Raw genomic sequence first — 15,946 nt, 5'->3', positions numbered from 1 at the left:
CAGACTAGGAGTGTTTTAAATAATTCCTGCACATCAGATAGCTGCCAAATAGATTACTATATTTTTATTTATACTATTTATTTCTGCTGAGACAAAAATGGTTGTACTGTATTCTAACTATTTATGTATTAAGTTTCAGGTCATAGTGCATTTAAACAGACAAGTTACATAAAAAAATGAGGAGATTGTGTTAATATTTTATTTAACTTGATCAAAAGCCTTCACATGAAAAGGGATTCGTTAATGCTATTGAAATAAGCAGTCATTGTGATAACTTGCTTATTCTACAGTTAATTTAAGCAAATTTACACATCTGTACCATTGCCTATAATAGGGTCGCCAGTTGTAATAAAATTTATATTTTGAGTTAACATCAGTATTTAAGTCCAGTTCAAAGTCTGTCTAAATTTTTACTAATTCAGAATTTCAGGTGCCTCATGTTATCTGGTGCCACTTCAGAGTGGTCAGATCCATCTATGTGCTGTTGACAGCAAGAGAAGGCTGCCAGAGCAGTTATTTCAATTAGTGAAACAGCCATGACTACTCTCCATCTGGTCCCATGGCTGTGGACATGATTGTGAAGGACATGACACATTTTCTGACAAATACAGCATGTTTCATTTTGACATTTCACAGAATATATGGTGATTACAACAGTAGTGCATAAATATATACTGCAAGAGCAGGCAAGGAAGTACATTCTAACTCCCTAACACCAAAACATTAGATATTGGGGTAAGAGGAGGAGAATGAAGGAAAAAAAATGCCAGAGTCAATTGTTCTTTTTAAGTCACTCCTCACATTGTCATTCTCAGAGAGGGAATACTGACCTGATGGACCACTGCTGCATGCTAGTCATGTGTGCCAGCAATAGCACATTGGGGAGAGGCTGTAAGTGGAAGGGATTTGCAGCAGGGTTCAAAGAGGAATTTGTTCTTCAAATAAAATTCTGGGCAAATAAAAGCACAAGGTTAGGCGGGTTAGTGTGCAAAAAAGTCAAGGAACTCCAAAATGGTGAGTATGTAGAAGACACTGTAAAATCAAGCAGATTTGGCATTCTTTCCATGAAACCGACTCACATTAAGCTGCAGCAGATGTAGGCAGCTTCTGTTCCGGCAAAGATCAAGGGCAGAGTGAGGAAATACATCTGGACAGATGATAGTAGTTTCAATAGGCACCTATTTTCATTCTTTCTCTTCCTTTTCTAACATTTTAATTGTATTATATTCTGGAAGCAATGCAATACTGCTGAAAGAACTCAAATTTTTGATATCTTACTTTCTAACAGGAGAGCAGGGAGAGTGTGTCAAGACTCTCTAATGTACATGATAATTTTTTATGTAGTAAGGCAGGATAGTTTTTGCTGCCACATTAGTCTGTAATTAACAACTAGATTGCTAGGGCATTCTGTGTCACTTTATTAGCCTCATGTCTTGCAGTCTCTTTGCCGTAAGACCAAAAAGATGATTGAGTCACCAGTATTGTCAACCTAGGCATAATGTACCACACAATACCTCCAAAGGCTTGATCATTTCTTGATTAGTGTTTATTTTAATTTTAAACATATATAAGTGGTTAAAATTACAAGAAGGGTGTCTTCTTTCTTCCCTTCTGCAGCTAACTCACAATACAAACCCTGTTCCACCCTAATGTTTTTAATTGCTTTAATTACAACGGAAGCCACAACTTGTTGCTTTCTGGCACCCTCTGCTGCTTTACACAGCACACCACAGACAGCATTTTATGGACAATTGCACAGTTCCTGTGTCTCCATTAAAACATCTTCCCAGTAGTTGCATTTCCCTGCCCAACCAATCATCAGTAAAAGCTGATGATGCTCATACTTAGTGTGTGCCCTCATTTCTTGTTTGTAGATGTTAATGCTTTATTCTCAAAATCTGTAGTAGTAGTTCTTTTCGAAACTTAATCTGGACTCACCCTAAGGGACAGAGATATTAGTTCTGGCAAATCTGCAGAAGAGTGGCCATCTCATGCTCTCATCTGGACAAGATGTCCAGATATTACAGAAATTCCAAGAATTTAAAAGCTCCCACAAACTTTGATTCACAAATGAGAGGCAGAGGGGCTTAAATACATTTGGAAGTGAATAAAATAATTGAGAGTGCAATCAGAACTCCACAAGGTACTTTACAGAGATGCACGGCCATGTGTGTGAGGCACACAATAAAACACAAAGTCACATTGTTTCTCAAGGGACTTGTATGTTACTGAAGCTTCAGAATTCTTCATTGTCAGGAGAGGCAGTGGCAGATTATTTTAGGAAGAAGGATGAGTGAAAGGCCTGGGTACTTCACCTCAATGTTAAAAAACGTTCTTTTGTGAAAAGTCTACCTCTCTGAGGGAACTCAAAGCTCCACAGACACAGAACAATGACCTTCTCTAAATAACATACAGCATTCAAAATTATGAAAGCTTAAGCAGAAGTGGGAGTGATTAGAAAATATTTAAATAGAAGTCTTCAACTATAACTATAAGAGAACTGGCATTTTGCCACTGTTCCAAAATAATCAGACATTTGAAAAAATCTAGAAAGCTAACAAAATCTCAACATTACCAGAAAGCCTTGTTTGGTTATACTGTAAAATAAAACCAACTCAGATACATTGTTTATTTTCTTGTTCAGCTTAAATATGCATTTTTGCTGTTCAGCTAAATATCACGCACTTTCTTTTCTATTTTTAAATCCAGTAAACATTCTAGACATTCCTGGTATTTATAACGCACGCTCCCTATAGAAGATGATAAAAATACACCATCATGAAGCAGACATATTTACTGTAATCTGCTGCTGCTATCTGGGAAAAATCTGTTACTGTCTTATAACCACAGGTGCTTTCTGGCATGTATGTCATTGTCAATTTGAGTGTATGTATTCAACCACATGTTTATGTTAAGACTTTTCAGTGTATTGCTATTAATGGAGGTTTCAAGGCCATTTATTCCTCACCTCTTTGTCTAAGCATATGCATTGCTAATATTTGTTCTATTCCAAAACTCATGTTCACATGACATTTCTGAGGGGAAAAAAAAAGGATAAAAAAAAACAACGAAAAACTGAAGAGCATGGAAAGCTAATTACAGATGGGTGAAATGGAGAGACTGTAAACTACATCTCTTCAAACAATAAATATTTCAAAATGTACCTCACTCATTAGTTTTCAAGCATACTGCATTATTTAATCTCTGCATGTCCTCCCAATACAGTTTAAGTCAAGTTTCTGATTGATTTACATTCCTGACAAACACAGGTGAGGGATGGGGAGAAGAGATAGATGGGTGAGATGGTCATATCTCAGGAGCTCAAGTGGCATGTTCCAGATTGAGATTGAGGGGAGGTGGATTCCAAGGAACTGCAGCGGGGAGAGGGAGAAGGAAGGCAGTGTTTGAGGGAAAAGAGGTGACTTTAAGGAACAAAATGATCTTTCAGTGTTTCTGTAGTCTTGGTCTACAGGAGCAAAGTGTGTAAAACCCTAATTCCAGTCCTAACCAAGCAAACTCAACTATAACCTAGTGACACAGTAGATTTCCTGGAGACTGTATAAGTATTCATCACAATATATGTACTTTTCATTACATGATTATATCATTAACATCTAGATGAGTTATTCTCATATGATTCTACACAGTAATAACACAAGGGATTTTTGTAAGTATAAACAAAAAGGCTAATAACAGAATACAATTTATACTTCATGAATAATGTACTTCTAGTCTGGTAAAGTAACACTCGGGATGTGTTCCTGTGGCATTTTCTTTTATGGTTTCAGACAGTCAAATGTGAGTGACTCAGGGGAATATGAATCTCAGTGCCTGATACCAGTGAGTAACTCTGAGTTATTCTGTGAATAGTGATTATTACAAATCTTGTGGTCCTTTTAATGTTCTGAAATGTAATGCTCTAAATGTAAAGAGAACTGCTTGTTTCAGTGTAGAATAAAGAGGTCTCACAAGAAGTCAAACTAGAATCAAACCATATCAAAAAAAGATATTATTTTGTTGCCTTTTCCTCCCCTGCCTTTCTAAGACAGTAACATTCTTTAGGCAGGATGAATGAAGTGTTCCATTCTTTATTCTCAACTAATCTCACACTTCCACCAGTTCTTCCATCCTTTCCTCAGCTTCCCTGTTCTCTCAGAGTAAAAATATGCTTGGTCTACCACAAAAAGGCAACTCTTACTCTGTCTGTCCAGCTGTCATCCCATCTATATTTTCTCTTAAATTTCTTCAGTTCCTGGAAATTTTAGGGTTTGTTTACAAAAGCACGTGGAATTCCTCCTCTTCCAGTTCTATGCTAAACCAGTTTGCCTCTCATCTTACTCAAATTGGCTGTGTTAATAACATTAATAATCTCTTATCAGCAAGACTTGAAACAAGAATTCAAACATCTACATCCTTGAGATTCAACCATCGTTAACACCTTTAACCTTGCCCTTACAGAAACTGTTCTCTTTCCTTTCTTTAGTCTTCTCCATTCATATAGTCACAATTATTCCCAAAATGTATTCTTATACAGACCCTCATTATTCTCTTTATCTTTTTTTTGTTTGAGGTTACACATATGTCTAGTCTTGATACACTCATTTTCATTTTTACTCTAGCCATTATGTCAAGTTAATTTCATCTGCAAACAAAAAAATAAACTTCAAGGTCTACACTAATGAAGATGTTACTTCCTGTAGCTGTTCTTCAATTTGCATTATCTATTTGCGTATTTTCACTGTCAGTATATCTACATGTATTGTTTTTTGCCAGAGAATTTTTAAATTTCTGTGGCACAGAAGATTACATAAAAAAGAGATGAGCCCCCTGCAAGGCATATACAAGTTTATAAAGTGGCTTTGTTGATGTCTAAAACAAAGAAGGAAACTCCAATCCTGAAGTTCAGCTTCTAAAATTTTGACCTGCACTCATCATTCATTATTTAAGAGTTTGAAATATGGGAGACTTCAGTGATAGTTGGCTTCAGCATTCACTGAATGCCAAACAAATTACAAATGCTCTGAAGCCATCTTGTACATTATACACTGAAGAGTGGATTGCAAGTGTCTGGATGTGTCAAACATGTTCAAGGAAGTCTTCCCTCAAACAGCTGAGGACAATCACTGGGGAAGGATGTGAGAATGGGATTAATTCTTAAAAAGAAGATCACACCCTGAATCTACCTAGGAAATGAGAGGACTTGTCCAAGAAAGCATCTTCAGAAGGCTAGTTAGGACATGTTCCTGCCTAGGACAGAATTGGGCCCTTGGGTTCTGGGAATCCCAGAAAGGTTAAAAGTTTAATGTAAATCACCTACCTAGTGAAGAAACTCACAAAGCACAGCTAGTTATGCACAAATATATACTTGAAAGTGTGATCAGAGAATGGGAAATTCGAATATGTATCAGGTTGAGAAATGTCATTTCCCTCACAGAAAAACATCTGCTTATATCCCTTCATAATGGAGCTGTATCAGCCTTGTCTGCTCTTCCACCTAGAGCTGCCAGTGTTGCAAGACAGGAGAGAAGAGATTGTGAAAAGAACTGTTTGTCACCAGTGTGGCTCTAACATGTATTTAACCCACAGTTCCCCCCATAAAATTATTGCATGAAACTTAATTCTGACAAACCACAAGAGTTGGATACAGAAACGTGTAATTAACAGGTACGTAAATCCTTGTGAGGCAGGACACCAAAGAACATATAAGCTGTGCAGTACCATGACCCAGTTTTGCCAGGGAATGGGGATCATGATTCTTCCAACACCACTTAGAATGTCCAAGGAAGAAATGCAATTGATGGGAGCTTGCTAACTTTTGGGGACAGGCTCATCTACACTGAGGGCAAAATGTCCTAATGAAATTCCCAACTGGACAACAATCTGGCTTGAGGCTGCACAAAAGTGTAGACAATATGGTCTGAATTTTAAAAAAAGGGGGTTATACAGATGTCCAAAGGGGTCATATAGGTGTCACTGCAGGAAGAAACTGGCCCACACGTTAAAGGAGCTGGGGTTAGTTTTCAAAACTCAGATTAAATTCCCAGTTTCCCAAGGGACCATATTTCTTCACCCAGACAAACTGCTGTACATATTTCAATCTGTCACGCTTGCATGGAAGGCTCACCAAGCTTCTCCAAAGCACCTGGAGCTACTCCAAAGCACAAAAAGTATATCTTGAACCCATACAGCCAATCTCACCAACAGCTGCACCAGCAAAGCTAGGAGAGACTTACGCAGTTCAAAACTGTGCAGGCAGGAAGAGCTCACATGTGAGCCCACTTGACAGTGAACATAGGAATAACATTTTCAGGCTTCCTGCTCCTCAAAGAGCTACACACAACCATACCACACACATTTTCACATGGAATTCATGAACCTTAGTAGAACCCTCAATTCTTACATTATACGCAATTATGCTGTTTTTCACAAACAATTTTTAGACACAGAGTATCATGCTGATGTTCTCATCCTTGGATATTGACATTGCTGGACATGGATGGGTGCTACTCCACAGTGTCTGCCCAGCACATCTGTATCAGAGGAAGTCTGAAGGACACATGGCACATTTAGCAGTCGCAGTTGCCACCCATTTATCCTGTCCACAGGCTGGCTCCCTGTTAAGAAGAGACCTGCATGCACCCTATCCTCTTGCAACCTTGTCCTCCTCCAGAGAAAAACCCAGGCATATAAGCAGAGTTGGAGCCACCATGGGTTTCTGCGGGACTACAGGAACACTACAGAGTACATAGAGCAAAATAAATTACAAAGCAATGTCTACCAGTATGTACAGGGTAACTTGGTCTGTCTTTAGCCTTCACACATTTCTTTAACTTTCCCTCTCACAGAAAAAGCTCCCTGGTGAAGCAGAGACCTATTCACCTACTCCACCTTCCTCTTGTTAATGTACACAAACTGTTCTTCAGTCTCATAAAATAGAGCAACATTTTTGGCATTCTTCTGTCTTTTTTACTAAACATTTTAATTTTATTAGCATCTTTTTAAGGCATTATTAATGAAATCAAGAACTATGTTGTAGAAATTATCTTATTAGTTCTAAACATAGTCACACCAATTCCCACTTTTATCAGATTCACTGCTGCTCACCCAAAATTGGTGCTAGCTCTGATAGCTAAAGCTTTAAAGATTCTTATCAATTTGGCAATGTTCTTCAGCTCCAACACCTTTTGTCCACTCCCTGATTTCCAGGATGAACAAGACTTGTATTTTTAGTGAACTCGACTTTCTCTGTGGGACTGCAGCATATTTGTATTCTAAAACATAAAATTACCTTTGATGCATACCTTTGGTTGTATAAACTGGTAGAAAAGTGTACCAAAGATCAGACTGACAGAATAAAAAATAGTCTTCATGAAGTGCATACAACAACACTAGGAAACTCTTTAGTAAGAAAAGTCTCTCCAGCACTATCATAACTATGAGAAAACCCCTGCTAGCAACAAAATTTAAGGATGCTTTTGTACCTAGATGGGTATTGGCAGAGACATTTCTTGTGGAAAGTAGTAAGAGGTAATTCTAAAAAACACCTATTAAGGCAGCATTGATCTCTGAAGGAAAAATCAACTTGAAGTGCAATAAACTAAAAATTTTCGTCAACTTTGAATTTATTTTACGATTTATGCTGCTGACAGCACTAAAAACTACATGAGGAAAGAACAGAAATACAAATTTTTAAAAAGTCACTAGGAATAAAACTGAAAATCTCACCATTAAAGGATTTTCAGTCCAACACCTTTTGATTTTCTTGCATTTTCTCTAGCTACCCCATGTTGGATTGAATTGGTATGTTTTGTGTGCTTACTGTATGTTTGATATGATGTATTAAAAGCCAAAACACTGGAGATTTTCCATTATATTTATCTTCTGTTCTGGAGGAAAAAAAACCCTGAATGCTTTCTTTTTGAACAATTAGGTAAAAGCCTTATAACATATTTTCTACCCAGAAGGCTGTTGGATGATGGTGGATCTTAAAACAGAAATTAAAGAAACAAATGGGTTATAAAGAAGCAGAAAGGAATTAGCTCTAGATTTTATCAAAAGGTAAACCCTTGAAATCCCATTATTTTATAAATAAAGATGATATGAAATGTCCTTAATTGATAGACTTATGGAATAATTCATACAAGGAAAAGATAAAAATTCATGTGGCATTATTTTTCATTGAAGGGATTCAAAGAGATTATGAAAATATAGAAGCTCTATATTGCTCCTGGGAAGCATAGCTTTACAGAAAATATAGGCAAGACTCTACATTACACTCCAAACAGACAACATATGCTCTAATACACAGAGGTTTAAATCCTTATTATATTTATGAAAACAATTAATAAGAAATACTAAAATCTTTTAACAACAGTAGACTGACCCAGCAAACAAGCAAAACCTCCCCGATTTTCTTACTGATTTCATTTATTTAAAGGTTCTGAGATTTGAATATGAAATAATTTATCCCCCAGTATATCTCAGATACTCAGGTTCTGTGTACAACATCAAATGGGTGAACATAATGAATCCTGGTAAAGCTAACTATGCGGAAACTGGGTGCTGCTGGGCTTCAAGGTTTTTAGTTTTTATGAACTTGGACCTATGGAGCCAATTCAACTTGTCTGCAAGTATTTATACATCAATGTCAAAATGAGCATAGGGTGCAAGACATTGCAATAGAACTAAGTAAAGAAAAACTAAACCCCAAGCATTTTATACACATTTAAAATAAACATTAAAATACGTTTACAATTTAAATTCAGTAACAGCTAAATTGAGATGCCTCAATTGAAAGATGATGCCATTGGCAAGAGGAAAACCAAATTATGAGTGGAACAGAATTTGGGAATATTGGTAGTGATGAATTATGAACTGGTATCAATATCATCCACAGAGAGTATCAAGAATTTCCAACAGCAGACAACCCATGTCAGTGCTCCCTAGCTTTTTTAAAGCTAATAATAAAATATCTTAGACCTCAGAAAATGGCTATCAAAGGCCTCCTGGAAAGGGTATCAAATGGCAGATGAATAGAGAAAACATTTCCCCTTAATTGCAAGTAATGAGAGCAAGGATTATGAAAACGTATGTTCAAGAAGAGGGTAGTGGGATTCTTGAGGTTTATTAACTAAAATTTTTTATATTAAAGCAGTGAATGAATGGCTAGCAAATGTTATTGGAGTATTTTGACTGTGGCTGGTTTGATGGCTGATGTTCTAGCATGTACTGACAGGACATATTGCTACATACTGGTGTATGACAAACATACAACATGCAAACTAGCTTTGACTACTGTTTTCTTTTTTTTTTTCTGCATATCACAAACACCTCAAGAGTTCATTGCTATAAGAAGAAAATTGTCCTACAATTAACTGAGCAGGCTAGCAAAACTGAGCACTGCCAAGGAAAATTACCTGAAAAAATGGTAGGTTTGGTTTAACCTACCTAACCTTTGGCTAGGTTAGACCAGTGCAGACCCCAAAGGAAACAAATGGAGAGCAGGCTCAAAACTTGGGGTCTCTAAGAGAAAAACTGACAAGTTTGAATGACTTCAGTATATTTTAAATTTCCTAACTCAGTTAAGAAATCAGCAGTATAAAACCGGTATGTGAAAAGGCAGGAGAATAATTTGATCAGTCTGTAGAGATAAAACAATTCAGTGAAGAGATTGTGTCAAAGGATAGATAAACAAATATATTACTATGAAGTAAAGTGGCTAAATGTGACACTTTAGTCACTGTGAAAACATTGATGTATGGCTATGTACAGCAGCTTTCAAAGCACCTGGTTTGACACCCAGAGCACCTGGGACATATTCTTTGGTCAGGCTGAGCTGCGACACTGGCTTGTAGGGGGAGAAAGATGGACACAAGGAGACCCACAAGTACCGCTGCCGCATGAGCATGCACTGACCATGTTTCCTCCATAGGTGCATGGAGCTATAGATGAAATCAAGAATCTCTTTTCCACATAAAAATGCAACAAGGAACATACACCAGTATTGTTTTGGAGATGCAAACATTGCTAGAGTGGATAGTTCTCTCTGCAGCTCATCTTTCTGTCATTTCTGTCTCGATAGACAACAGAGTGGTGGGTCCCTAAGCAGTCCCAGATGGCCACTAACCACTTACATAACCTTGGACAATCACACCATTTCCCTGTGCTTTTGTGCCTCCTTGTTTCTCTTGCCTGTCTGGAATGGCAAGTTTTAACATGATTGAAGTAGAGAGTGATTATCTCTTGATCTGTGGCTGTAATATTAGAGTTCCATGCTGGAGTTCCCAGAGTTCTCAGCCAGGGCCACTAGGTGCTGCTGTAATATGAGTAATTAAAATAATAACTATTATTAAGGAAAATGTGTGTATTCTTTCTATGGACTGTTTCAAAAAGTCTGAAAGTCAGAGAAAAAAAACTTATTCTAAACCTGCACATTTTTTGAACAATAAGAAACAAAAGACCCCATTATTCACTTCACTAGTACTCAAAAATTTTCCCCTTCCCTTTCGACACTTTGGAGAAAAAAGCTGCAAACACCTTCCTCCCTTAAAAATGCACTGAAAAAATGCACTTTTTTTTCTATTTCATGTCCATTCTTAAACCCAGTTTCAGCAGTTTCCTATTATGCAAGTTCAACCAAATCACTATACTCCAAAATCCTTGCCAGCTACACAATTATGCACCTTATTTATATACTATTTGAATGTGAATAGAAAGGCAAAGACCTCAGCATGGGAGAGCATGACTTGGATGGCAAATGATTCAATAAATGGACTGTGATTTTACTGAGGCTCAGATTTTGTGTCTGCCACTTTCACAGTGTTCTAAGGAGGTTTCATCTTATTAAATGTACTTGACTAGCCATAAACACAGTAAAAGATTAATAGGACTCCCTATGAATCACAGTCACTAAATGCTTCTTGTCTGAGAGTATTAAGAAGTCTTTAGACAGCTGCCAGCTATAGCTCAGAGAGCTATATGACTAAAGTGCTATTTATGAAAGCCTTGGAGTCAGTTCATCAAACTGGACTTCACAGTGGACAATCCAAAAGGCTATTTATATTTAAAAAATAATTTGGCAAGTGTTGTTTATCAAACCAGTTTTCCAGACACAAAGACTCCACTTAATAATTTACTCTTGGATTCACTGCCCTTAAAATGAAGCTAAATAAAATTATTTAAATCCACAGAAGAACAGGTCTGATAAGGCAATTCTGGATTAATTAGAAGTGATGAAATTTTGCTGCCAGGTTATCTCAAGATCCAAAGTTAGCACAGAAACAAAGTTAAAAACATTAAGCATGTGTGGAAAACAAGTATCAGGAACCCTTATGAGAATTAGGACTTTATGGTAAAAATGGGACAGAATATTCCTATTTTACATAAATCCTTATTAAAAAGCATTTTAGGAAGGTGGAGTGGTACCAACACAAACTACAAATATATTTTATTCTTACCATTTGAGACTGGCTCCGTGGACAGCCATTGATATCTTCAACCTTTTCATTTGCTAAACAAAAACAGTGAGGGGAAAAGCAAAAGTAAACAATGAGATAAAACTTTCCTTTCCAACCCCTGCTCAAAAAAAAAAAAAAAAGAATAAAACTCAAACCCAAAAACCTAAAAATCAAAACAGAAAAAAAAAACCCTGAAGAAAAGCAGAAAAGGCACAGCAATAAAATGCAGAGGGTTTTGTTGACAGAGAGCTCTTTTCTAAGTAAAGCTCAGTCGTACAGTAACAACACTCTTGTTAGCAGCAGTTGCTTCCATATGCCAAATCATGCAAAGGGGGAAGTGCGAAGGAGGTCGCTGCTAATTCTTCAGCCCCTGCAAAATAACTGCTGACATGAAATCTTCCACAATTGTCTTTGCAGGGTCAGGATACAGTTTCAAGGCATCCCAGAAAGTATGAGCCACTCCAACTAACAAAATGCACACATGGGAGACATATGGTTTAATGGAGCATTCATTTCTGACAATTCAAAGTGTGTAAGATACAGTTCTGGCCATTTAAAGTATGGTTAAACAGCAACTTCCAAACATGCTCACATAAACATATTTTTTAATTAAGACAAGGATGAACCACACAAATATCAGAGACATATGGACCCAGTCAAATTGTATTATTCCGGGTTCATCTTATTGTTAAATACATTCAACTTAAATTATATATTCTCCCACGCAAGGAGTCAGCTCGCAGTGCTTCCCTCAGCCCTGGTCTTACCGATGATCTGGATGATTTCTGCTAGCAGAACTCCATCTGCAATGTCCTGTTGCAAATCCTTGATCAACCGCTTGTGGCCAGATTTTGCTAGGTAGTGGTTAGCCCAGTCAGTGTAAATCTGCAGAGCAGAGAGGGAGGGCAAGGGGAAGAAGGGGAAGAGAGGAAAAAAGACAATAAAAAGTCTTGAAACAAATGTTGGCTTACATAGCAGAACTATTCTGGAACACATTCCCATTTAAGAAGTCAGCACTAAGGGAAACAATTTTAATGGTTTTTTTTACTTTTTTTTTTTTCTCCCTAACGGTCATGCCCCTCCCCCTGCCATCCTCTGTTTTATTTTAGCTTCAAATGATTCAGGCTGTTTCATGAGGGTTCAAACTTGCTGTGACCAAGCAAAATTCCCCTTATGACTGTAAAGGAAACCCCTGTCGTAAATCAATCACATCTACCAAAATTCCACCTCCCACCATATTTCTACCTCCATACATGCCCTTCCAACAACATTCATACTCTGGGGCTGCCTAAGAGAAAGTGATAGAAGAGACATGTGCCAGTGTTTGAGTAAGGATTAATTGGGGTGTCGCTGGTGTTCCTGCGCTTGGTGAAGCCTCTGTACCACTTTATGCAGTAATCACTGTGTCCCACTGCCCAGGGACAAGTCATTTGCCCCCTTGCCTACAGTTCAAAGTGCTCTAATGTACACAGAGGAGACTGAGAGCACCAGATGCACAGTAGTCTAACCACTGGAATTAGAGTACATATATTCTGGAAATATGCTGTGCCCTTTCTTTGCCTAAAGAGGAGGGAGGAACAGTGAGACTGAGCAGCACCAAATACTGAGCAACAGGCAGCACAAAAATGGCAGTTGTAAACAAAAGGTTCAAAATAACCACCTGAATTACATCCTCCAAAATAAGGGAGGAGAGGGGTATGAAGAGAGAGGTTGAAGGCATTTCATAAGGTGTGTATGTACACAGAGCATTTGGTAACACCTACAGCACACACACAAGCAGAACCAGGTTTACTTAGGGTGGGAAAAGAGGGACACCTTCCCTTCTACACCAAAGGAGAAGTGCACCCCAAGAGCTTCTCACACCTTACTGGGGTGTACCAGCATGCAGAGGGAGCTCATAGAAGTGGAGGTTGGCAGGGGGTGTCAAACAACAGGAGGGTATCTGTGGCCTTTGGCAGCCAGCCCTGGCTCCCTTTTGCAGGGTGTCTGTGACCTCTTTCCTCACTCCAGAAAACAGGACTTGTACAGAACCTCCCAAACCTCCCAATGCTGTGGGATGATACCACTAAGAGAAAGCACATATGTATGATAGCACCACCATGTGAGTAAATATAATAACCAAGAGTCTTTCTCTGCTGAGAATATTGTTTGAAAATGTTGAAACTGCAATATTTTTAATTTAAAAAAAATATAAGTTTACTTTATAAACATCCTTTAATTTAACCACAAAGACCCTTGGGAGAGGAAGGGGTCAGAATCCCATTTTGTGAAGAGAAAAACAGAGGCCAAAGCCATTAACAACTTGCTTATTTCATCAAGAAAATCTGTGGCAGAGCCAGGGTGGGAAAACAGATGCAATTCTCAGTCCAGAGCCTAACCCAGAGAACCATTATCTGCTTTCCACCCCACAAAAGTATCACTACTTAGTCCATGCTCACCTGCTAAGGACTCCTTTGCTACCTGAGTATCTTTGCCACAGATTTTCTCCCTCTTTATTAAAAGAGAGAAAAATATAACTTGTTTGGTCTACTCTATCTCTTCTCATATTCTTGCAGGTGGATCACCAGTTGATTTGTTATAGCTTTCTTGACAGCTTTAGAACTTTAAATAACTCCACAGAATTAAACTGTGGATGCGGATTCAGCTCTCTGTAGTCAAAGAATGCTGCTGTTAAATGGGACCCTTACTCTCCCTGCTACACAGAAGTCCACTTGAATCTCTTGTGCTTTCACTGACTGAAATCAGTGTTTTCACTGATTGATATTCTTTTTTCCCCTATTACAGCTGAGTAACATAAAAGGCTCCATTAAAATGTTGCTTTTTTTTTAAAGCAAACTGTAGCTAAGAAAGTGTTTCTTCAGCCATATAATCATATGGAGTGAATGTGGGGTCTCTATAAAGACTGTATGAACACATACTTAAAATAATATGAAACCATGATGATAAAAGACACATACCACACCCATAGCATCATATATTCCCCACTACTAGTATTTCAACTTCAGTCATACTTTTAAAGTAATGTTTCAAAAATACTCTCTATTAATACAAGCAGAACTATTTTCTGTATTCCAATGAAAGTGATCCACTGGAACATAAAAAATTTAATACCACAAGTATTATTATAGGTCAGTTTCATATTACAAATAAAAATACCAGGCATTTCCTTTTTCATTTGTCACACCCTCACATAATCGGGCGTATCAGTCCTAATTCTGACTACAATTTGAACTATCCTCCTACTAAGCAGACAAGGAAATTTCAATATAGCAGCTGCTTTGCAAGTGTCTACTATTCAAAGAATGGACTTCACTGATCCATCCACTCCTTCATAATTTTCTTTTTTCATTCATTTAAAAGTGATAAGCATAAAGAATGCAAACAGTATTTTGTAAGCAAAGGCTGATTATCCACATCATGCCAAAATGTTTCTGATGGTCAGCATTTAATAGTCATGCAATGGTACAAAAACAGTACTGGGAGGAGCCTGTGTTGAAAGAGGAGTTTTTTTTCACTTCAGATATATTATAAAAAAATCAAGAAGGCAGAGATTTACTGATGGAGACAATACAGCAAACCAACACCCAGTTGGCAGTGGAATGTCACACTTTTTTTCCTCTCTTTCTGGAGGAAATACCACTTGCTTCTGTTTCTACCCCCTTCCCCATAGGATGTCTTTCTCATTCATCTCATTCTTCTGGGGACCCAAACAGTCAGGAGTCTTGTAAAAAATGAAAAGCATTAAGATAGACACGTGAAATTATAAGAATGTACACATGCCACTATAATATTTTTACACTAAATTCTCTCATGTAAAAGTAATGTGAAATAGAGACTTTCCCCTTCACAGTTTTCAAGTATCAATGTACCTCATAAGTTTTATCTTTAAATCCTTGGGTAAATATAAAGCTTTAGTGTGCTTCATCGTTCACAATACTTAGTTATCATGGGAGAAAACTCAGAACAGACCAAAAATCAGTAACTTCATGAAAGTCGCCGTTTTATGAGCCCTTCCCTTCCACTGGGTGCAGAGCAGCTCTAAGGAGTAAGTCTGCAAGCTCTCCCTCTTCTCAGAACTAGCAATAGGTCACGACATCTTGTATTAATTGTGCAGCAATCCTTCCCCAAAATCCTCTTATCTTAGATGTTTCTATAACGAGGCTGTTTCAGAGAGAAACACAGACGTGCGTGTTGTTGCAACACTTCCTCCCCTCTCCGCTGCTCCAGTAACCCCGCGCTACAGCCACACACTGGGCCGGGCTGCGGACTTACTCATTTCCTGGCCAGCCTTCCTCTCCTACCGCCCTGCTGTCCAGGCACGGCTGACCGGGGACAGCTGTCCCCAGCGCCAGACCGGACAGCCGGCAGCGCAGGGGACAGCCGCTGTTACCTGGGACAGCCGCTGTTACCTGGGACAGCCGCTGTTACCTGGGACAGCCGACAGCGCAGGGACAGCCGCTGTTACCTGGGACGGCTGGCAGCGCAGGGGA

General features: G+C 38.3%; 1 protein-coding gene across 13 annotated transcripts in view; it reads right to left on the bottom strand.

The window, feature by feature from the left end:
* The window catches only part of NAV3 (neuron navigator 3), a 515,975-nt gene that overhangs the window by 170,531 nt on the left and 329,498 nt on the right, over window positions 1-15,946 (bottom strand). For all 13 annotated transcript variants that reach the window (XM_068190278.1, XM_068190277.1, XM_068190279.1 and 10 more), the window contains 2 exons: window positions 12,224-12,341; window positions 11,457-11,509 (listed from right to left, as the gene is read on the bottom strand). In XM_068190278.1, the coding sequence (XP_068046379.1) occupies window positions 11,457-11,509; window positions 12,224-12,341 (171 nt within the window). The remainder of the gene's footprint in view (window positions 1-11,456; window positions 11,510-12,223; window positions 12,342-15,946) is intronic.

Source organism: Anomalospiza imberbis, chromosome 5 (assembly GCF_031753505.1).
Source record: "Anomalospiza imberbis isolate Cuckoo-Finch-1a 21T00152 chromosome 5, ASM3175350v1, whole genome shotgun sequence".
Classification (NCBI taxonomy): domain Eukaryota; kingdom Metazoa; phylum Chordata; class Aves; order Passeriformes; family Viduidae; genus Anomalospiza; species Anomalospiza imberbis.
This window is presented reverse-complemented; position numbering and strand designations above follow the sequence as displayed.